Raw genomic sequence first — 24,212 nt, forward strand, 5'->3', positions numbered from 1 at the left:
AAAAAATAACACCCATAGGATCTGACACTTTAAAGAACGGAATTGAACATCACAGCTGGTGAAGTTGGAGCTACTGTGTGTGATGATGGAATGTGTCATTATTTAAATACAAATAATGGACGTTGTGCTGTGTAATGTTACTCTGGGACTTTATAGTTATTTTTGGACATACAATGCTGACCTTATTCTTCCCTTGTTCAGAGTGTGAAAATGCCACTGTGGCTGACATCGTCTTCCTGGTCAAAGGCTCCTCTAGCATTAGCGGTGAAAACTTTCAAGAGATCCGGAGTTTTCTCCGCAGCATCATCAGGGCTCTCAACATCGGCCCCAACAAAGTTCGGATTGGTTTGGCACAGTACAGTAATAAACCTCATCAGGAGTTTCTGCTGAAGGACCACACAAACAGTAAATCCCTGTTGGCTGCAGTGGAAAAGATTCCCCACCGAGAAGAGGGCAGAGAAACTGACAAAGCAATCGACTTTCTTCTGAAGGAGTACTTCACCAAAGAAGCCGGGAGCCGAGCTAGCCAACGAGTGCCTCAGATTGTTGTGGTTATCTCCGATGGGGAGTCCAAAGATAATGTGTCTTTGCCCGCCCGGCAACTGAGGCAGCAGGGAGTCATTGTGTATGCCATCGGGGTGGGAGAAGTCAACCAGAAGCAGCTCAAGTCCATTGCCAACCGGCCTTCAGAGCGCTTCGTCCTAACCACTGCCAGCTACCAAGGTCTGCAGACACTGACACAGGGGTTGCTGCAAACTCTCTGCATGTCCATGGAGGCTCAGAGGCAAGGTAAGGCATAGGATTGGAAGAATATTATATAGTTGTCTATTTGTTAATTATACAATAAAATAACTGTGTAAGAAAAGCGAGCCAAAGTCTACCATTTGAAATGCAGAAAAACCGAGAGCATCTGGTGTTGCTGGCAAGGTTTTCATCCATCAGGTTGGGATGATACTAGACTTGTTCCTATTTTAACTAGAGATGCACCGATTGCAGTTTTGTTGACCAATTCCATTTTCAGATGTTTTTTTTTTAAGTCTGAACTGCTGAGTCAAGTTTTGGCCAATTCTGATTCGCTTTCTTTCCAGGAACTAACTGACAGCGTACACCAACATTTTTTGCAACTTTTCTTTAATGAAAATTTTTATTGTGATAAAAGTAAAACTCTGTATTCCAGTTTTACATTTTTCATCTTTCTCTCACTTTTATTTTACATAAACCTCCAGGTAAAAATGAAATGTAGTTTTTGTACTTCTCCAAATATAAACAGGTGCAGCAGGTAATACAAACCAAGAATGGCTGTTAGTGCTGAGCACACAGTTCTTTTTGAAGTGTCAAGAGTGATCACGCTGACAACCAGCCATGTCCAATCTCTGCCAGTCGATCTAATCTTAGCAATGGATTGATAATTTCATACTGCCTCTAACCCTTATGGTTTACTTGTAACAGTTAGGCTGCAGATCAGAACAATAGGAAACTATTTGTAGGCCAACTGATGAACATTGGAGAAGAGTGAATGGACAGGTTAAGATGTCAGTTTGCTTAAAAAAGTACTTTGTAAAAGTGCTGTCTGAACATTTTCAGAAGCAAAAGTTTAGTTAGTTTAATGGCCCATTCAGAGGTGTGTAGGTGATACAGGTGCACACTCTCTAAAGGTTCTCATGGTGCTGCACCTTCTGCTATACATGGAAAAAGTAGTGGTGTAAAGTCTGAAAGCTTGAGAGCATATTGTGTGCACAGATTGGCTTTTCTTTGTTATTTTATATCCTTTTACAGATGCCGCTTGGCCGACTAAACCACAGTTGCAGTAATGTTTATTAATGCGCACAGTCAATACATCAAATAAACCAGTATTTACAATACAGTACAACATTTTCACCAGTCTCCTCTGACTTGGAAAGTCAGTTAAGCTGAATTCTTTGGCCTTTCCTCAGCTGTGTCAAGTAGCCAAGGCTCTGAGAGAACGCTCTTTGTTTGTAGCACTTGAAGCCTGACAATCAGACTGCACTAATGCCATAAAATGTAATTAATATTTTGGTTTTGTCTTTCAGCTATAGCGGACAGATTCGCAGATATTTTCTTCCTGGTGGACAGTGGCTTAACTCCAGAAGCGTTCTCCAAATTTAAGCAACAACTTGTCACTTTGACCAGTCAGCTTAATGTTGGAGCGTCCACCTACCGTGTTGGTTTGGCTCAGTATGGTCAAGATACCAAGGTTGAATTTCATCTCAATACATTTCAAACGAAACGGGAAATCCTGAGCACTGTCCGGAGTTTCCTGCTGTCCCCACAACCCGACCAACCACGGAAACTGGGCAGCGCTCTGCAATATGCCAGCGACAACTTTTTCACTAAGGAGGCAGGAGGCCGTGCAGAACAAGGCTCCCCACAGTTCCTGGTTGTTGTGAGTGGAAAAGACTCAGATGATCGGGTGTCAAGGGAGGAGCTTAAGCTCAAGTCAGCAGGGATAACTGTTGTCAGGATGTTCGAAGATGAATCAGTGGAGGAAATATCTAAATTTCGTGAAGCAGTGGAGGGAATACTCGACTTTTCTTTTACTGGGTATGCATTTGATTTTCCCAAAGTAACTCCATTAAACCAATGGTTCCCAGCCTTTTTCTCTCTCTGGGTTAGCTTGTGTGAATGCAGCCGAAAAAGACCTGCTTCTGTCTGTTCTGTTCCTCACCTTGTGTGTGCGCCTCTACCCTCAAAACAGATGCACAGACCTAGACTTGGATGCAGGTAGTAGGCTGCTGTAGCTAATTCCGGATCTACTGTACATTTAAATACATCACACAAAATCAGATAGGAGGCTATTTGTTTTGTTTTCAAATTGGCCACAAAGTACATGGACTGTCGAACATGATAACATTCACAGTTCTAGTACCAGTGTTGTATCAATATGTGGTCCCCCTGTTTTTACTGTAGCGCCTCCTCTCAGTGGTTAGGAAAAGGTTTGGGTTTGGGTTAAGTCATGAGAGGGAACACATCCATAGAGATTTCCCACCCATGTGTCCCCACATGCACAGCCAGGAATTCATGTCTGAAAGAGGTGTAAGTAGTTTACTTCTTTTGAGTGAGGACCAAAAAATTTGTTTTATTGTTTTATATGCAGAATGTTGTTTAACCAGTAAGTGTGCTTATTATAATTTTTATTTAACATGTGCATATCTAATTTTGACAAATGCCACATCCTCCCTCATGCACCTCTAGTAAACATTTGAGGCTCCCTAGTGTGGCTGCACCCCCCCATTTGGAACTCACGGTCTTAAAGGATTTCTTAATAACTGAGGAAAAGGAGACCATTCCTGAAGGTGAGAAGGTTTTTATTGATACTATGAACATGAGCTCATTTTCTTCATCAGTTACAATAGAGTCAAATAAATAATAAAAATAACCTATTGGAAATGTTTCTTTAAAAAAAAAAGGTATTCACTGGAATGGGCTTTGGAAAATGGCATTTTTCGATATTTTTATTAATAGTCAAACAATGAGCATTTGAAAAAAATTACACCACGAGAATGTTACACTTGGTAAAAGGCTCATGGTCTTTTACTCAGATTTGGTATCTATTTCTCATTGACAGACTAGCACATTTGGTTGTTGACCATTTGAGGGTTGTATCTTTAAGTTTGGCCTGTGATGTAGTGATTATCACCATAGACCATGACAGCAAATTGCAAGCAATACCTAGAATCCCTCCATTTTACTTTCAAACACATCCCATCACACTTTGAGGGGCCCATGGAACATTCACTCCTGTCAGTCTGGGAAACTAATACAGAAGCTAACGTAATGTTAGTTCAGCAGCCAAAGTGAAGGCTGAGCACTGCCAACATGACCATTAGCTGATAGCCAGTAACTGTCAGACATGAGGTACAATAGCAGCAGTTAAAATTGGTCAGACTGTAAGCTTGGCCTCAGCGAGTCTCGTCTGACATGATGTGCTTATTTCAACACCATTGTCTGCCCTGACACTTTAGGTACTACACACCCATAGTTCAAAGCAAATATTTGTGTCAGTGAGTGGTTTTTCACAAGTGTAAGTCGTCGCTGGTCATATCCACAAGGTTCTCAGGCCAAAAACAGACCATTCTTTTGCATTTCATATTAATGTGTTTGTTGCACATAGAAAATTGAACATCTGGCATTTCTAGGAACTTGCTACTGACTGGTAGTTGTATTTTTTGCCTTGTCATTTTTCTGTTATCAACAGGCAGCAGAGAAGAATAATAGCAGTAAATGACATTTTATTGAATGCTGTTGAACCAAGTATTATATGTAAAGTATACTAAAAGCATAACCTATGAAACAGTTTAATGCTAGTTTTAGTCTAGCTTCCTTGACAACTGCAAATCACAAAAATTGTATTTACTGTTTGGTCTACTAGACACTCATAGGCCTGTCTGTTAGCAAGAAAAAGCTCACAAGGCCAAACAAACAAAAATTTTAGAACTGCATTACATCCTCAAATATATTTGAATGGGTAAGTAGCAGATGGCTAATGGTAACTACACTCTTTTCACAGAATGCAAATGGGCTAATGTGGCAGATATTGTGTTCATCGTTGACCAGTCGGGAAGCATCGGAGATGACAACTTCCAGTTAGTGCGTTCTTTCCTGAAATCAGTGGTGAGCAGCTTGAATGTCAGCACAACTAGAGTCCGTATAGGCATTGTGACATACAACGAAGCGCCCACAGCACAAGTCTTCCTCGACACGTTTGACGACAAAGCTGATATCCTGCAGTTCATCAACATCATACCTTACAGTGGAGGTGGTACGAAAACTGGAGCTGCCCTAAACTTCACTCGGGAACATATCTTCAGTGAGGAAAGGGGAAGCCGGAAAGGCATCCAGAAGGTGGCAGTGTTGGTGACAGATGGTAAATCCCAGGATGATGTGAACGAAGCGGCACAGTGTAGGAATCAAAGATGCCAACAAAAATGAACTGTTAAAGATAGCATCTCACCCCTCCACCAGCCACACTTTTACTGTGGACAGTTTCACCAAGCTGAAACCGCTGAAGCAGAACCTGCAGAAGACTGTGTGCAGTAACATCCGTTATGAAGCAATCACAGTCCAATCAAGCAAAACAGACATCAGACAAGGTTTGGACCGCTGTTTTTAATGCTTATTCATTGTTTAGTTACATAAATAACCTAAGTTTAAAGATTTTATTAATGTTTATGGTGTAACACAGTCATTTAATGTCCCTGGTCAAAACAGCATCATGCCCACCTCAGCCAGGTTTGTCTTAATTTTGGGGATGTGGACTTGTACTTGTTGCTTATTGAGTAGCTGTTTTATAAATTTAGCCTGGACTCAAATGCTTTGCAGTGTTTGAATGTTCAACTTAGCCTTTCTTTCTTTGACTATGTGAAAAGGACTAACTCTTGCAGTTGCTTTTTCTTTCCAGCATGTGTACAGAAGGATGAAGCAGACATCTTCTTCCTCATGGACGACTCAGGAAGCATTACAAACCCAGACTTTTATGACATGAAGAAGTTCATCATAGAGTTTGTTAGCAACTTCCGTATTGGGCCACAATATGTCCGCACTGGGCTTGTCAAATACTCGGATACACCAACTTTGGTATTTGATGTGACAGCCTATTCAGACAAAAGTACAGTGCAGAAAGCGGTGGAGAATATTATGCATGCTGGAGGTGGGACAATGACAGGAGCGGCTTTGTCATCCATGGAACAACACCTTAAGAGGGCAAAGTCAACTCGGGGTTACGTAGTCCCAGAGTACCTGATAGTCATCACTGATGGAGAATCCACTGATCCGGTCAAAGCTCCTGCAAAAAAATTAAGAGACCTGGGTGTTATCATTTATGCCATCGGAGTGAAAGATTCAAATCAGACTCAGCTGCTAGAGATTGCCGGTGACCTCAAGAGGACTTACTTTGTCAGGAATTTTGATGCCCTGAGGTCCATCAACAGTACCATCATCACAGACATCTGTTCTCCAGACGGTAAGGAAAACTGGAGTATTTAGCATAATAACATTTTAAAAATTCCTCTTGGTGGCCTGCCGGAAATGGTTACCTTTGGGGAGAAAATATCTGCCACTATGCAAGGTACTGAAGAATCTATACGAGTTGGGGGCAAATTCATGTCCATTGGTTTTGAATGTGTCTTTATTACTTTTGAAGCAGCCTGAAAGTATCACTTTATCTGTTCATCAGCTCTCTAATTGAAAACATTCTCAATCACGCTTTTACCCTCATGTAGGGGGGTGACTTATCACCTTTAATATACAGGAACACAGGTAAGAGGAACACCACACTAAATGTTCTGTGTTCTGTGTCCACAGCTTGCACAGACGTACCACATGATCTCATTTTCTTAACTGACAGCTCTGAGACCATCTCAGACGAAGACTACCAAAAAATGAAAGACTTCATGAAATCTTTTATAAGCAGGTCCATGGTAGGGCAGGATGATGTGCACATTGGTGTCATGCAGTTTAGCAGCAAAACTAAACTGGAGTTTCACCTAAACAACTATCACAGCAAACAAGAAATGCTTGATACTGTTGAAAAAATGCAGCAGATGAAAGAAGGCACTCGCACAGGAAAAGCCATCAGAGAGGTGTCGAAGTACTTTGATGTAGCCAATGGAGGTCGCCATAACCTGAGGCAGACACTGGTGGTGATAACAGATGGCAAGGCCCAGGATGATGTCAAAGTCCCCGCTGAGACTCTGAGGGCCAAGGGAGTGGTGATCTATGCCATTGGAGTGGCGCAAGCCGAACTCAGCCAGCTGGTAGAGATCACTGGCTCATTAGAACAGGTTTTTTATAAGAGCGGCTTTGATGAGATAAAGGAACTGTACAGCCATCTGGGCTTGAAGCTCTGTGAACAAGGTAAGAGCAAGTTCATACCTTTTTCTGTCTAATGGGGCTTTCAGATAGAAAAAAGGCTCACACTCCACTAGCCACTGGCATCATCTCATGGCCCAGACCTGTGCTGTGCTGGCCGCAGGGCTTGGCAAGATAGGTGGAGTTTTCATGTTGCCCTGGCTCGCTGGAAGACTCCCAGTCAACAATCAAGATGTAACATTGTGTGTCACTAGCTAACTTTGGCTACCTTTTACACTCGCTCACTGTCACCAAGTACTTGCTTGAGGGGGATTTGTTGTGTTTTTCTCTATAATAATAATAAGGTCTAGATCTTACTATGTAAAGTGCTTGTAAGATGATTATTGTTGTGATTTGGTGCAATTTAAATAAAACTGAATTGTATTTAATTGAACTCATCCTTTACACAAGTGGAGAAAACCTGACAAGTTTCTGTATGAAAACTATACAGAGCTCTGTATCTTACATCATTACCTAAATTAAGAAACTTTAATAGGTTTTATCTACTGAGGGGGAACATGTAACAGAGCTACTGTATGTTTACACATATTCCCTACCTACAACAAATTCCTTGACACTGGACATGCATTTGAATATAAATCTGTTTCCTTGTCTTTCCTCTATACTAACTTAAATTGGGTTGTAAAACTCTGGGAATTCAGATGCACATTAGGTGTTCCTCAGCTAAGACATTTTGCTCAGTGCAGTGGTGAACCCTTATGTTGTGGCACAAGCCCCCTTAGTGGGGGATGACCAAGTTTGAGCTCTATCCCAGCTCTACTGTCAACAACTCCAGCTGACTTCATCATGAATTGGTGACTAGCTTTTCATTTAACAAGATCCAACCTATAAATAAGGCATCTTAGTTTTTGTAATGTTTTTACAGCAATCAAGGTATTTCTTAAAATATTTTGGAGCTTTGGAATTACTGATTATTTTTTCATTATCATGAGAACATGATGAAAACTAATCACCTTTTTTTTCCAACCAGATTGTAAGAAGACTGAAAGAGCTGACATTATTTTCCTGGTAGATGGCTCTACAAGCATAAATGAAACAGAGTTCCAAAGCATGCAGAAGTTTATGATGTCAGTAGTGAACAAATCCATGGTTGGCAAGAACCTGACTAATTTTGGGGTCATTCTTTACTCCAATGAACCCAAGTCTGTTTTTTCTCTAAATGCTTATGACTCCAAGCAAAAGGTTCTTCAAGCAATTAAAAATGCCACGAAACCAAATGGAGACACCTACACAAGCAAGGCCTTGACATACTCATTATGCAACCACAAGGAGACACCTTCACAAGCAAGGCCTTGACATACTCATTACAGTTCTTTAGTGCTGAACACGGTGGCCGAAAAGCATTCAAGGTGCCTCAGATACTCATGGTGATCACAGATGGGGATGCCACTGACTATCGTGACCTGAAGCCATCATCTGATGCACTGCGAGCAAAAGGGGTTACTGTTTTCAGTATTGGAGTGAAAGATGCAGTCAGAGAACAGCTGAACACCATGGCTGGTGGTGACACATCCAAAGTTTTTTATGTGGATGATTTTAAGGCCTTAGAAACTCTGTACAAGAATATTTCTTCTGTCCTCTGCAATTCCACTAAGCCAGGTAAGCGCTAGAATGTGGTGTGGCCAAACAAATTAAATTGCTCAACGGTGATAATTGTTTAGTAGTGTGGACTAATACCTTGCTCTTGCTTTTGTTTGGCAGTTTGTGAGAACGAGAAGGCAGACCTGGTTTTTCTACTTGATCAGTCAAGCAGCATCGACCCAGATGAACACACCATCATGAAAGACTTCATAGCAGAACTAGCAAAAAGCTTTGAAATCGATGAACAACTTGTGCATATTGGGCTTGCACAGTTCAGTGATGAACCTCGGCATGAGTTTTACCTCAACCAATACTCCGAGAAGGAGGGTTTGATGGAACGCATCAAAAAACTAGAATACAAAGGTGGAAACACCAACATTGGAAAGGCAATCCTCACCATGAGTTTTACCTCAGCCAATACTCCAAGAAGGAGGGTGTGATGGAACACATCAAAAAACTAGAATACCAAGGTGGAAACACCAACATTGGAAAGGCCTTGGATTTCATTAAGGATTACTTCCAGCCATCTCGGGGCGGCCGTAGTTGGGTCCCCAAAAAATTGGTGGTGCTCACAGATGGTAATTCTCATGATGATGTGGAGGATGCAGCTGACCATATTAGGGATCTTGGAGTCGAGGTCTTTGCTATTGGTGTCGGAGACATCCATAATCTGGTGCTCTTGCAGATCACTGGCACCCCAGAGAAGCTGTTCACTGTGCAGAACTTTAAAGGCTTGGCAACTATCAAGGAAAAGGTGGTTAACGCCTTCTGTCCTCCCCCCTCACAACCCCCTGGTGAGTTGAAAAGTGTGACTTGGCTCTCTGTCTTTCTTTTTTTCCCACAATATTCATTTGTGTCTATGACTGCTAAAGGTGAAAACTTGTTTTCCATTTCTGTAGGCTGCACCATTGATATTGCCATTGGATTTGATATTTCTAAAATAACTGGAGTTCCTGGTGAGAATCTCAAGAAGGTTCTGCCAGAGATTGTCCATTACATTTCTTCAGTACAAGGCCTTTGCTGCGTTGGCCCTGCACCTATTGAGACCAAAATTGCCTTCCAAGTGGTAGATGACAAAGGGCTCTCTTTGTATGACACAAACTTTGAAGGCTACAACGAAGACGTGTTGAAAAAAGTCATTAACCATTCGCTGTCACAACCTACCTACTTCAACACTGCTCTGCTGAACTCCTTCAAAGACAGGTTCAAAACTAAATCCAATGCTGGTGTGAAGGTGAGAATGACATCTTATTAAACGAAACCTTATTAGTTGATGTGATAATATCTTAAGGTGGTGAATTCTTCCTCACAGTGAATGTTTGCTAGTGTTTGCCATATTTACCATCATGTTAGCATGCTAAGAATGTGCTAATCAGCAGTACATGTAAATTAACAGCTGAGGCTGATGGGAATTGATTAGTGGGTCTTCTATTGTACACATAAAGAATGGATAGTGATATTCTGACCTGATGATGGTGCTAGAGGAGAAACCAGAAGATCAGCTTTTTTCTAATTTATTCTGAGGGGAACTTTAATGTCTGAACCAAATTTCATTACCATCATAAATGTTAGCACATTTTACACAAAACCACAAATGTGATGCTACAGCAAAAGCCAAAGGATCATCAGAGTCCTTAGGATTCATCCATGGGACTGTGGATGTCTGTACAAAATTTTATCCCATCAAATTGTTCTCATAATACATCAGTCTGTTCCAAAGTGATGGACCAACTGAAAACATGCAATCACTATGCAACATGTGGTCAGGTGATTAAAGCAGCCACACAGCAGCTTTCTCTGACAGGATTCTGTGACAGATGAGTTTTGAGAAAAGCATAGTTAGTCTTGTCAAGTTTTGTCCATCTTCTGTTGGAATAATTTATTCTCTTACCCTCTGGGTGGAGATATTGGTTCCCCAGGGTAAAATTCAACAGTCAAAATTCAAAATTCAACATTGTGTTTTGTTCCTAGTGCAATTGATGCACTTAGTACTGTAAGTCTTGACCATATTGCTCAGCAGCACTTTTATTATGTTGTTGCTATTATGCTCAGCTTGCATTAAGTCCTGTCTGCACTGCTCAGCAGCACTTCATTATACTGTATACACTATATTGGATACTTAAAACAAACATTTCATTAACATTTTATTCATGGTTGTTTTCACAGTTATTGCTGTGATCAGTGTCCCTTGTCCTCTCATATGCTGTGCTCTTGGTTTTTTGTCCACTATTTTACACTAGATTTTCCCTCAAGGGACAATAAAGATCTGACCTGAACTGAAATGTTTCCTTAGTTACATACACGAGGACAAAAACCATCTCCCCACTGTGAATCACTTTAATAACTGGAGTTGTTTTCAGATGTGTCAAAATAAAGTGGTTCTTGTCAGGGACTATGAAATTAAAAACATTTTAATCTGACTTATCAGGTGGCAGTGATCTTCTCAGACGGCCTTGATGAAGATGTGATGAAACTGGAGGATGAGTCGGAGCTGCTGCGACAGTCTGGTAAAAATTAGGAGTAATTTCTCTACTGGAGTTGTGCTAAAACTTGACTAATAATTTTTCTTTTTCCATGCCGGCTTTTCTTCCTTATGCTGTTCTGTAGTTGTTTCTATCATTCATCTCCTCAGCCTCTTTCTTTGCTCCTTAAATTTTCCCTTACTTCCTTTTCCTGTGTTTCTGGCCTGTCCGCCTCCCCATGTCCCCTTTCACCTTTAAGTACTATCATTATTTACTCAAATGTATCAGTATTTATTTATTTAGTTTTCAAATAATAGCAGAGGGCGAACCTAAGGTAACATCTTCAAATGTCTTGTGTCCAACCAAATGCACTTTTGAGCCAACATAAGAACTTTGCCCAGCACTGTGGCTGCACAAAGCAAACAAACAAATCCTTGGATCACCATTAATCTAAGTCCTGCAAATTTGCTCAGGAAATCTCTAAGAGCAAGCCCTAAACCCTTACATAGAGCCACATAGTTACCCAACAGTTACCTTATTAAAAATCAGATTCTTTATTTTTTTTTTTCTTATGGCACTGTGTTTGTGTAGAAACAATACATGAACTCCTCCAAGGCAGTATACTGTACCTGCAATGTATTATTTTTTTTAATTGTCTGCAGGGGTTAGCGCCCTGTTGACTGTGGCTCTGGAGGGCGCGCACAACCCCGCCCAGCTGCAGATGGTGGAGTTTGGCCGAGGATTCGGCTACAAGATTCCTCTGAGCATCAGCATGTCAAATATTGGCAGCACTATCCTCAAACAGATTGTAAGTCATACATATTACTGCTAAACATGGGTCAAACAGCCTGCTTCAGAGAAACTAGTTCATCTGCCATGTCATCTGACCACTTGTAAAGTCTGCTTCTTCTGTATGGCCATTCAAGGCACATGCATGCAAGACTTCGTTATCTGCAGAGAAATGGAAAACATGTTAGTGATAACATTGTTTATGTAATGTTCTGCAACAATCAGTAAATACTGCCTGTGCTTTATCAGACAAATATGCATGAAACCAGTTCTGAGCAAAGCTGTCCAAACCAAGTCAATGTCCTGTATATTGAATGTAGCAGTCAAATGTAACAAAAGCCTGGGAAAGAACAGGTCAGCATGGTGTTCTTTCTTGTCCAGTTAATGTATGACATCCTCTATTACAACAGTAGTTGCAATAATCGTACTGTACTATATTGTGGTGTAAAACCTGCTGTGGAGAATAGACCTATAGTCTGGAAAACCACAGAGTTTCCTGTCTGTCAGAGTTGAAAGGATCCAGTGCTGGTATGTTGCCAGTGATTATTCTTGGATAAATCCCTTGATTCTCAGAAAATGTTGATATAGCTTGGTTTGTTCTGGAAATAATCTCAGAGTAATGACCTATTTTATTATTACTCTGTCTCTTTGCAGGACTCGGTGTCAGATAGGGAGTGCTGCAACGTCACATGCAAATGTTCTGGACATGAAGGACCTCGTGGTTCTTCGGGGTCACCGGGAATAAAGGTGACAGCAATATCTACAACTTCTAACTTTATACATGATGCTAAGAACATTTTGGAATGTGTCAAAAGCATTAAAGGGTCTGGTCTGGACCAACAGCAAGCAGACAATGGCAGTGATTTTATAAAGTAAGCAACAGGCCAGTGGTTAGTATTTTGAGACAGTATACTTCACTTTAAGCCCATTTTTTGTTTAAGGTTAACCTTAGATAGTGGGTTTACTTTGGTGGGTTTACTTGATGTTTGAACATTAGGAGGTTCTTTTAATGTTTCTGCCACTGTTTGTATTTTAAATAGGGTTCGCCTGGACAGAAGGGTCAGCAGGGGTTCCCTGGAGAGGAGGGAATCATCGTAAGTGGCTCTTCCTTCTGTATATACACAAAATGTTTATTCCAACTGTGGTCAAGATGGGATGAATCTAGGAGGAGAGGTGAAAAGCTGAAACCATACTCTGCAGGAAAACACTAACAGTTAATGTAATCCTTTGTAAAAGTCTGCTATTTAGGTTTAAATCTACATTAGATACAGTTATCCAACAACTTTTTACCAAATTTATTTGACACTTTTATGGATTATTTGTTGTTTGCTGCAGAAATTTGTCCTGAAATCCTGGAAATATTGCTCTACAGATGTATATTTGACATTGACAAGTTCATCAGTGTGAGCTGGACTCACTTGTGTGTTGCACTTGGGTTGTTGCAGGGCGAGCGAGGGCATCCTGGACTAGTTGGACCTCAGGGCATCCACGGCTGTCCTGGAGTCAGGGGACCAAAGGTACAGTACAGTAATACTGAAGATGGCACATGTGCTTGTTTACACATCATCTACTGTGTGATCAAATGACCACACAAATGGAAACTGCAGTGCTGCCGACTGTTATCTCAGATGTTCATGTCAGTGCACCAAGGGGCTCTGACTCCACTGCCAGTTACAGTAGGTTAGGTCAGTGACCTATGTTATTATTTGTGACCTCCCTTTGTATCATGATCCCTGCCTTTGGCTTGTCTCTGCCTTGTATTATTATAAACCCAGTCCCTTGTCTTTGTGTCTTTTCCTGCACTTTCGTCTGTTCCACCCAGCTGTGTCCTCACTCACCTGCTTGCTATCTGTGAAATCACCCACTTTGTATTAAGTCAGCAGTCAGCTCTCATTCACTGTTCAATTGTCAACTGAGAAGCGTCTCCTACAACTATCAGATTTTATATCCTGCTTGCTGGTCTTGTTCTTGACCTGCTGCCTATTTTGGACTCTGACCTTGCTCCCCCCACCGTTTATCTGTTGGATTCACCTGTGCATGGACTTTAAATTTGCTCCTTGAATCTGGATAGTTATCTGTTTTTGTTAGTATTGTTTGATGTAGCAGTGGATAGTGCTATCTCCTCATAGCTAGAAGGTTCCAGGTTCGAGTCCCGGCCGACCCCGGGCCTTTCTGTGTGGAGTCTGCATCTTCTACCTGTGCCTGTGTGGATTCTCTCTGGGTGCTCCTGCTTCCTCCCACAGTCCATAGACAGGCAGCTTAGGTTGACTAGTGACTCTAAATTGCCTGTTGGAATGAGTGTAGGTGTGTGGTTGTTTGTCTACATGTCAGCCCTGTGATAGAATGGCGACCTGTCCAGGGTGGACCCCGCCTCTCGTCCAGTGTCAGCTGGGACTGGCTCCAGCCCCCCTCGCGACCCTGTTCAGGAATAAGTGGTATAGATAATGGATGGATATTTGCCAGTCTCTCTTCCTGCCCTCTTATTAGTACTTCAATTTGTGCACTTCCCTTTTGCCAGTTGTTCTTCTGTGTTCCTGATTTCGTAACCCACATAGTCTTTCTCTGAGCCACTTATATTATCTGCATAACTGTACTTGTATGAGCCAGCCCTCAAACCTGACTTAGCATGTACTTGTGTTCCAGTTTCCCAGTTTAGTTCCCCTCATTTTTATTTACCACTGTCAGTCTTCCTTTGGTGTTCCTGTTACCAGTCAGTAAACATATCTGTATAAGCTATTATCCACACTTTAGTTACTTTTATTAAAGCCAGTTACTCCTGACACCACCACCTTGTTTCTGGTCTGCATCAATCAAAGATTTCTGTATCATGTTTTGAGGTCACAGATACAGACTGTTAATCTGATATCTCCAAAATCACACAGAACCATTTAATCCATTGTCACCTTTTGATACATTATGCACTGCATTCAAAGGCATTTTCATCCTGTGCTTTGATTCACAAGCACAGATCCCCTCGTGTCCAGTTTTCATTGTAGTATCATGTCTACGTTGCTAGACTTTACTAAAGCCACCACCATCAAACACATGTGTAACTAGACTCATTACTTCCACAGAAAGCACAAGCACTTCACAGTGACAGCTTTTCTGCATGGAAATATTTTTTTTACACAGAGTTCTTGTATTGCAACTTGTATTGTGACATGTTTATATTTTTCTGTGACATAAGAATTGTCAGTATAGTAACAGAAAAATGTAGTCCACAGCTGCTTCCTTCGTATGTATTAGCCAAAGAAACAAATGCTTAGTTTCCCTGAGACCCAGCTGAAAAATGTTTATAATGGCAATGACATATAAAATCCTTCTGCATGTTTCTGATGTGTTTAAATCTTGTTGCTTGTATCCGCAGGGCTTTCGAGGCATCACGGGTGACAGGGTGAGTAACTCAGGCCTGCCAAAATGTATAGTTAAAAGTCAAAAGTGTTTACTGGAGAATGTTTGGACAGTTTAGTTTATGCAGTGTCTTAGTAACAGAGGAATGCAGTGAAATGTGATGGGTGATTCTCTTCACATGCTGCAGGGTGAGAACGGAGAAGACGGCCTGGACGGTATCAGTGGAGAACAGGTACTGCATCTGTTCGGAAGGTCATAGGCCTCAAAATGCTCTTCTCATTTGTGAAATAAATACAAACAGTTGTTTAGATTTTTTTTTTTAATTATAGTCATATATTATGACTGCAGTTAATAATTTTATTATTGAAAGTAAATTACTTGTCCGGGATTTTTAAAAGACCATCACACTTTCCTAAGGCCCATGCTGACGTCTTCAAATGTTGTTTTGTTTGAAACAACAGTGCAAAAGACAAAACTAGTCAGTTAAACAGAAAAACAGCTGATCATCACAATGACTAATCAGATAATCAGCTGTTTTGAGCTCTGATCTTAAGGATCATTGAAATGTAGTTTAGTATCTCATTGTATGACCCCGATTCCAAGAATGTTGGCGCACTGTGTAAATTGTAAATGAAATGATTTGGAAATCTTTTAAAACCCATAGTTAATTGAAAAATAGTACAATGACAATATAGCAAATGTTTAAACTATTTTTACTTTTTCAGAAAAAAATCTCATAAATTTGCTGCCAGCAACTTGTTTCAAAAAAGCTGGGATAAGCATGTTTCCCACTTTGTTGCATCGCTGTTTAACAATGGTTTTGTGATTTCATTGCTACTGGCTTATTCTCAGCTTCTCCTCACTGAGCAGTGTTTCTGGACTTGTGTTTGCAGGGAGTCCCAGGACTAGACGGAGCTCGAGGGCCGAGAGGACACCCGGGAAACCCAGTAAAACAACCTAAACACTTTTTTTTAAATATTTGTTCACTGGGTCTTGTCATTTGTCTTTGATTTGAGCAGCAGTTCTTACTGAAGATTGTTTTATAAACCTTTAATTCTGTTCTGATCATTTTTCATGATAAACTTAATCCTGAAAACCTATTAAATAACACTGAATAAAGCTTAATCCATGGTTAAATAAACAATACGTTCATAAATAGTTTTACGGACAACTGGCATTATGCTTACCTAGTAAATTGTATAGTTAATAAGAATAATGCACATTATTTACAGCACATGCTTCTTTCCACTGTTACTGTTTTTACAGATGCTACTGTCATGTCCACACATTTTAATTACATCTTTAAAAGATGTTCAGTGGAACTTCATCCATCCACACTAATCAGCATGTCACAGTATTGCTGGTTGATTGACAGGTTGAACTGTTGTTCTCAGGGTATCCCAGGTATCAGAGGGGAGGCAGGACTGAAAGGAGAGCGAGGTCTGAGAGGAGATCCAGTAAGTACCAATGTTCCGCCTCCTCTGTCTGTGTCCGGGCCTCTGCCTCTGTTTCCATCCTTGTATTTCTTACCAGGGCAAACATCAGTTTCTTATCTGGAGAAGATTCTGTCCTGCTCCACAGCAATTCACTCTAACAGAAAAACATGGCATTCTCAAACATTAAGGGTTTTTTAAATTTCTGCTGCTACAGACAAAAAGTAGTCTAGTAAAGTTCATTTGTTACTTGATCCTTGATAAAGGAATCAAATGTGTGTACATTTTTAGACTTTGGTGACTATTTTGGCCTCTTTTCACTTCTTAGCCTTGTACATTTAAGGTAATCCACTGGACTTGAACTGCTTACATGTGAAAAAAGGGGGTGTTCTAAAATTTGCGGTCAGTAATGTAGTAAAAGTTTGCATGTTTGGATGTAGCTGAGAAAGGAGGAGACTGAATCTGCACTCTTGGCTCGATGTTGACTGTTAAATGCAGAAAACCAGTGGATGACTGTATAACCCATTTCAAAGTCTGACAGATCAGATCAACAAACCCTTAAACTAAAAGCTGCAGAGGAAATGAGCTAACAGTTGAACAATGAGGTGAGGGTGAAAGAGAACCTCACCCCCATCTTTTTTTTGGCAGAGCTCTCCAAATCAGCTTGCACATTTATTTTGATCTCATTCGAAGTCTCTTGAGTCTTTCATCATCTCTGCAGTCATGACACAGCACCGTGTTCGAAAAACATGTCATTATTAAATTGATTCATTATTGACTAGACACCACTCTCTGCCAAGGCTGATCAGTTTCCCCATAATGCCTTTACACCTAAAAGTAATACTCCCATCATAGTTTGACTCATAATATGCTGGCCTGGCCATGAAAACCTACTGCATAATGCTGATGTAGTTATATTAGTTGTATATGCTAGATATTAGTTTGAAAGTTATTCAAGAAAAATGACAAACATGAGCAGTTACCAAGTGTCACAAAGGGCTGAATAAATCTCATGTAGACTGGCATAACTGTGTACTTACATTCCCTCATAGATGCACAAAATTCACACCATTTGGCTGAATGTAAGTCCACTTTAGAGTCCTTTTTCCAATGTGCCTCCTGCTACACCTATGGGGCATTCACAGAGACACAGTGACTGGCTGTTGCTAGGTTCTGATAGCCCTGTTCTGGGTCAGTGTTGAGCTGGACACATGACATACTGTACAGTATACACCGTGCTATGTATGTGCTTTTAAAAAAATCCTGGATCCAGATGATGATCCAGATCAACACCTAAATCTAATCAGTTGTCCTGTGGGCCATATGCTATGTCTCCAAATGTCATCACAATCTGTTCATTACTTTTGATGTATGTTGGGAACCAACACACCGACAAACGTCTGCAAAAACATTACCCCTGCCCTTGGGGGTAAGTTCTGTGCCAGCTTTGTCCTCTTAGAACATGGTACAACCAGTCACAACTGGATCAAAACTGGAAGTTCCCCCTTAGGTACTGTAACTAAACACTGTGTGGATTTGATCTTTCCAGTCCGCCAGAATTAAGTTTGAGTCTTTGTGTTTTGACTGTTAGGGTGAACCGGGCACTGACAACACTGTCGCAGGACCCAAAGGAGACCTCGGCTATGCAGGCTTACAGGTAAGAAACATCACAGCACAGTTACTTACTGATCTTTGTAAAACTTAGAACTTTTAATCAACTTTTGATTTTGCACCACTTTAGCAGTTGTAGTGCATCCTTAGAGGTGTACTACAGCTGTAGCAGAGCAAATTTCTGGTTGAACTCGTCTCCACTGCAGTGGTCACTGAGGCTCCTGAGTAATGTAGTAATTAGACCTTTTAAAAACCCAGGGTTACTTAAGTACTTCCTGAACCACCAACTCCAATAATCCAACAATAATCTACTGAGCAGCTTTGCTGGCACCATTGTGGTATTGATGAGGCGCTGCTTTGTCACCTGGCCAACCCACGTTTGATCCTGCCGTCTAGGGATTCAACCACCAACCTTTTGGTCACAAGCTTCTCTAACCTTTAAGCCCCCCTCCCCTTTTTAAATTTATCATTAGCCTTTGAGCATATTATGTTAAAGCAAGTGTACTGAGTCTTTATCACCATGTATGTATATCCACAGGGCGCAATGGGAGAGGATGGGCAACCAGGTGAGGGGGGTGGCGATGGAAACCCGGTGAGATTTCTGACCTCCATTTTGTCTTACCAGATACACGTGTACTGTAAATATTTTATGTACACAGTGTTGTTTATATACTGTATGTCAACACATGTATGGTACATCTGTATAGGATTTTTTTATGCTTGATAATATACAGGACATAGTATATCTAGCAGTGGTAGAAAGTACAAGTACAAATAAAAGATTTGTTCTTTACATGAGTCTCCATTTAATGGTACTTAAAGCTTCTCCTCTACACTGCAGGGCTGATAATGTTTTATACTTGAATTTGAATGTCGAGATTTTAACTGTATTTGTACACTGTTTTTATTAATGTTGGAGTATATGTTAACATAAGTTTGAATATATATTTTCAATATAAAAGTTATACACAACATTTTTTGTTCTTCTCAACTGATTATAATTGAAAATATTTCATTATTGGACTGTTATTTGCCCCAGACATCCAGTAACCTGACTGTACGGATATTAGCTGCTTTGTTAATACACAGTTATGTGTAAAGGTTGGGTGAGTGTATCTGCTGAAGCCCAGCCTTCATGTTAAATGAGGTTGTGACCCATCACCAGTCCCACAGTGTTATGGGCCTCATGACAGGTGACACTGTTCTCAGGCCCTGACCTAAGTCACCTTTAAACTGACCTAGGGAACGTTAATATGCCAGGAATAAGACTTTTTATATTCAGATGTCTGTAATCCTTTAATATTTTTCTGCTGTGTAGGGTCCAGATGGAAGAAGAGGCCCCAGTGGTGAGAAGGTAGGAGATGAAATCAAACAACCTTTGGTGCTGCTGTTGAAGGTTTATGTATCTATTATTACCCACTGCCATCCTCTGTCTGCAGGGTGCACCTGGGGAGCCAGGAGCTCCAGGACTCCCGGGCAGCCCGGGTGCTGCTGGTCCACAGGTGAGTGGTCAGACGACAGCTGCCATCCGGTGCTGAGAACACGAAGCCAGATTAGAAAGTTAAAGGAACAGTCTGTCTGGTCCAGCACTGTAGAATTTAATGTCAGTGTTTCTGCTGGTAACATTTCTGTGGCACACTGGCACATCAAAATCTTTTTTGTCACTGCGAAAGCTAAATCTAATTAATCAATCATTTAATCAAGCGCCACAATGACTCGCCCAGGAAACCTGTAAAACCACAGGTTGGAAGAGACAAAACACAAGAACATGCTGTCGGTGTAAAGAAGACAAGCAAATACAGTACAGAAATGCTGCCAAGCTAAAACACACTTCAACATAAGTTGTAGCACAAGTTTGCAGGGGGACGCAAACTCAGTGAGCATGCCAGTAATTAGTAGGAGGAGATTGCTGGAGTGTATGTGGCAGTTATCGCCAATAATACCGGGACCACACAGTCAGATTGTTTAAAATACACAGGCTTATTTTTGTGTATCATTGATGGGTGGTAAAATACACAGGCTTATTTTTGTGTATCATTGATGGGTGGTTGTTTTTTAGGACCTTTTCTGAATGTGGCCTACTTTGATCAGATTGGTGAAGGGGTTTTCTTTTTTTCATTTTGTTTATGTTCTGACTAGTGTTTTCTTGAGCTCTTTCAGCTGTAGTAGAGGAACAAATGAAAATTCATGTATATGGTGTGTGCAGAGACGTGCCGCTCTTACCAGAGCACATCTTATGCCCAGTGTGTGTTGTCTCTGTTTTTATTCAACCTGTGCTCCATTCTGCTGTCAAGAATAAACAAGACACAGGTCTGAGATCCTGTGCTTAGACACTGTGGTGCTTTGAGCTGAATGACAGTAACAGTGCTGACATGCTGATGTTTAGCAGAAATGATGTTTACCATGTTCACTGTTTTATTCTAGTGTGTTCACATAATAATGTCTGCTGCTTATGCAGGAATTTGGTCACATAGTTTATCATATAAAGTACAGAACACAATGAAAATTTGACCTAATGGATGGTTAGTGTCAGGTTTGCCCCGCTGCACCTGCCTCTCTCACCTCCCTCACTTTGTTTCCCTTTTTTCGGCCCCTGATCACACCACCTGGCACATCTGCTCCACATCCCCTCATGGTCACCAGCTAAACCTAACAGTTAGCCGGTCATTTATATTTCTTCCTGGGTGAACCATGACTATGCAGCTGTCCATCTGCTAGGCACAGAACAACAAAAGACATCAATCGTTATTGATGCAGAGAGATGTGGAGTCAGTGAGGTCAGAGTTTGCTGGTATTGCTTAGTCACCGTGTTTTTTGGAAGACAGATTTGGATGTGATAACTGGATTGGCTGATGGACAGACTTCCAATGAAACTTAGTAGAAATGTTTTTGCAAAGTGAGACCATGTGTCTCTGTGGGGATTTGGCAAAGGAGCAAAGGAAAGTTCAACTAACTTGGAAATCTTTAATGGGCTGCATCAGTAAAGACATCTGTACAATGGTCTTGCAAGAAGTGGAACATAGTCGTCTGCTATCACTCTTTTGCCACAAGATTTTACTTTAACAGCCAGTATACATTTAAGTACCTCTGTTGACACTTCCAGGGTGCCTTGCCGTGATGTAAGATGTAACATGTCACTGGTCTTGTAGCTGTCACAGTTTATATAGAGAAGCTTAATGTTAATGGGGACATGAATGCCTGAACCAAACATCAAAATAATTCATCCAATATTTAATCAGCATTACAAATGTCGACCCCATGACGGCGGTAGACGAAAAGCCAGTAGGATTCATCTTCTGGGGAACATGAATGTCTATAACAAAATATCATCAGAAGGTCTTCTCTGGACCTGTAAGAGCCAGAGAGGCTAAATGATAAAGCTAAAGCTAAAGCCAGAACTCACCACCTGATTACATAGTTATCGCCTTGTGATTTGATGGAAACCCCGTCGGGTAAGGAATCAAGTGAAACAGTGCACAGTCCTAAACCAGTCCATGTTGTCTCTGCAGGGTAGCAGAGGGGACAACGGTGAACGTGGACCAAAAGGAACCCCTGGCTTTCCTGGACCCCGGGTCAGTACAGCTCCTCAACATCATCCCACTTTAATTTTAGTTATTTAAAGTGTATTTCTACACAGGAGGAGGATTGGATATGGTTTTACAATGAAATCAGTTTAGGAAGGGATCTACAGTGTAATAGGTATGTCAGTACTGTTTTAAGATGGGCTTAAACAGTTCACTCAGGATTAGTTTTACCATTATATTTAGCTTATGCAAGAGAGGCTGAATTCACTCCAAACCTTCCTGCTACAGAGAATCAAATTACTATAGGACAGGGTGCAAAATGTTACTGCCCACACGTGTACATTTGTCTCCTGTGATGATGAGCCAAGTGATTGGAGCTGGTAGAGTAAGAAGGCAGCCACTCAGGACATTGACACACAGACCGAAGACCTGCAGCAACACACTTGTGCTGCTACTGTTTCGACTGGTTGCTGAGCAGACTGAACCCAACAGAAAATGGTTATAGCTGCGTTCTTTACTGACATAGTAACTGTAGTACGTATGTTACTGACTGTGAGTGAGTCTTGGTGACTCAGGAGGCCTCTGGACTGCCTCCAACTTCTCTCAGAATAAGAAGCTAGACTTAGAACATACAGGCGTTGAGAATTACTCTCAGACCAAAAATCTAGTGTTTCTAAAGCTGATACTGACACATCTTTTATCTGTAGGAGCTGTTCTTCACTCTGCTGCTACTTTAAGCCTTAGTATGTTTTGTGAATTCGTTCCCAGGAAGCTGCCAGATCTGATTAGACCAGCAATTGAGACCTGGACCAGCTCAAGGCCCAGGTCAGGTCTCAGGTCAGGGAGAAATTGAGCAGACCTGTGAATATCTCCAGTTTGTAGTTGTTGAGAAAATGGTGGATGGTTAAACTGAAGAAACATGGTCAGGCTCTGGAGACACTGTCAAGAAACAGAATTACTACAAGCTTCATTTAACATGAACAAAATACAGCCAGTCACACAGGGCGTGGGCTCTAAGAGGATGTCTTTTCATGAACAGAAATGTGGTGGTAATGATGATTAAATTCAGGCCAGCAGTCATCAGACTCTTTTCATGTCTTTGTTCTTTGTTTTTTTTAATTTATTTCCACTTTATAACAGCTAGAAGACTTATAACCAAGGTTTTGTTTTAAGTTTTTAGTAGCATGCGCTCATGTTGGGTCTGTTTGTATTTACAACAGTGCAGTTTAGTTCAGGTCCAGTAACCTAATGAGCAGAGTCAGATAATTACTAGTAGTGGTAGAAGTAATTTGACATATTTATGAAAGTACACTGAGATTTGGTTTATTTTAGTAATTTTGTTTACTCATGTTCTGCTTCTTTAAATGCTGACTTGAGTTGTAGGCTTCAGTTTTGCCATAAACAAACACCAACCAGGTTTAGTGTTTGTATAATGTGATCAAATAACTCTGGGTTCTCCTGCAGGGTGAACCCGGAGCAGTCGGAGACCCAGGAAAAGCCGGGAACCGTGGCGCTAATGGACAGAAGGTGTGCAGCATCACTTCCCGTGTCTCATCAGTGATTCAGCAATCGGCATCAGCTACTGTAGTCAGGGAAAATGAAGTGACTGTGTTTTTAAAGATTTGTTCTGCTCATTTTTAACCAAATATGGCAAAGCTGACTTCTGCATGTATTTGGTCATATGCCAAAATACTGGGCAAGTTAATATCTTGGCCAAAGTGATAAGGATTCATTCTGAGGGCAAGATCAATAACTGGACCAAGCAGTCCTTTCAAAAATTGATAATTCACTCAAAAACAAATAAGTGAACCTTGTGGTGGCATAAGATCTGGGGGATCTACACACTCAGTGAGTGCTTGTACAAACTTGTCTGACCATCTATCCAGTTGTCATTTTAGTAGTGGATCAACTGGCCGACAGGTGGTGTCGTTCCTGGAGCCACACTGGAAGTGTGGCTGATAGAAATCAAACAGATTCAAATAAAGGGCATTCCAGAAAATTTGGAGCTTCATATTTATAGAACAAAATCCTGATGAGATAAAGAAGTAAAATGCTGATGTCTTATGGGAATTGTTCTGCTGGAACAGTTAGGATTAATTTAAGTCAAAAGAAGATTTAAACAGTTGGTTGTTGTTGTTGAAGGGCCAACCAGGAGATCCAGGTGCAAAGGGTGCTTCAGGATCACAGGGACCCAGAGGATTGCCGGTAAGGAGCTGAATTTCTGCTACATTTGTAAATGGCATAAAGTATAAACTGTATCGTCCAATCAGTGCCTCAGTGGCTGAAGGTGCTCTGTTGCAGGGTCAAGATGGTAAAGACGGTTATGGACCTTCTGGACCTCCAGGTGTCAAGGTAGAGCCAACTTGTAACTGAATTTACAGAAAATTAGCAAAGACAAATCAAATGAATGTTTGTCTCCACCCTGCTGTGTGAACCTGGCTGACTGGGTGATGGCGGAAAACAGCAGGTGGAGCCGATTCTCCAGTTGCTGCCATTAAACCACTGTAGAAGACAATAGAAGACAACGAGGCAATTCAAAGAGCTTCAGTCGACGACGCTCAGATGATGGGAAA

At 41.1% G+C, this 24,212-nt stretch overlaps 1 protein-coding gene across 1 annotated transcript in view; it reads left to right on the top strand.

Moving 5' to 3' along the window:
- Positions 1 to 24,212, top strand: part of LOC109970071 (collagen alpha-6(VI) chain-like) — a gene marked incomplete at its 3' end in the record, with an annotated part of 41,872 nt that overhangs the window by 11,179 nt on the left and 6,481 nt on the right. The window contains exons 3-31 of the mRNA XM_020617392.1: positions 202 to 789; positions 2,052 to 2,562; positions 3,214 to 3,314; positions 4,529 to 4,863; positions 4,913 to 5,111; positions 5,420 to 5,980; positions 6,322 to 6,873; positions 7,859 to 8,094; positions 8,145 to 8,487; positions 8,590 to 8,750; positions 8,858 to 9,263; positions 9,369 to 9,703; positions 10,898 to 10,976; positions 11,594 to 11,739; positions 12,375 to 12,467; positions 12,761 to 12,814; positions 13,166 to 13,237; positions 15,088 to 15,114; positions 15,259 to 15,303; positions 15,965 to 16,018; positions 16,466 to 16,528; positions 18,096 to 18,161; positions 18,654 to 18,707; positions 19,434 to 19,469; positions 19,555 to 19,617; positions 21,625 to 21,687; positions 23,104 to 23,166; positions 23,782 to 23,844; positions 23,941 to 23,991. Of these exons, the coding sequence (XP_020473048.1) occupies positions 202 to 789; positions 2,052 to 2,562; positions 3,214 to 3,314; positions 4,529 to 4,863; positions 4,913 to 5,111; positions 5,420 to 5,980; positions 6,322 to 6,873; positions 7,859 to 8,094; positions 8,145 to 8,487; positions 8,590 to 8,750; positions 8,858 to 9,263; positions 9,369 to 9,703; positions 10,898 to 10,976; positions 11,594 to 11,739; positions 12,375 to 12,467; positions 12,761 to 12,814; positions 13,166 to 13,237; positions 15,088 to 15,114; positions 15,259 to 15,303; positions 15,965 to 16,018; positions 16,466 to 16,528; positions 18,096 to 18,161; positions 18,654 to 18,707; positions 19,434 to 19,469; positions 19,555 to 19,617; positions 21,625 to 21,687; positions 23,104 to 23,166; positions 23,782 to 23,844; positions 23,941 to 23,991 (5,420 nt within the window). The remainder of the gene's footprint in view (positions 1 to 201; positions 790 to 2,051; positions 2,563 to 3,213; positions 3,315 to 4,528; positions 4,864 to 4,912; positions 5,112 to 5,419; positions 5,981 to 6,321; positions 6,874 to 7,858; positions 8,095 to 8,144; positions 8,488 to 8,589; positions 8,751 to 8,857; positions 9,264 to 9,368; positions 9,704 to 10,897; positions 10,977 to 11,593; positions 11,740 to 12,374; positions 12,468 to 12,760; positions 12,815 to 13,165; positions 13,238 to 15,087; positions 15,115 to 15,258; positions 15,304 to 15,964; positions 16,019 to 16,465; positions 16,529 to 18,095; positions 18,162 to 18,653; positions 18,708 to 19,433; positions 19,470 to 19,554; positions 19,618 to 21,624; positions 21,688 to 23,103; positions 23,167 to 23,781; positions 23,845 to 23,940; positions 23,992 to 24,212) is intronic.

The sequence above is a fragment of the Monopterus albus genome, unplaced genomic scaffold (assembly GCF_001952655.1).
Source record: "Monopterus albus unplaced genomic scaffold, M_albus_1.0 scaffold189.1, whole genome shotgun sequence".
Taxonomy (NCBI): domain Eukaryota; kingdom Metazoa; phylum Chordata; class Actinopteri; order Synbranchiformes; family Synbranchidae; genus Monopterus; species Monopterus albus.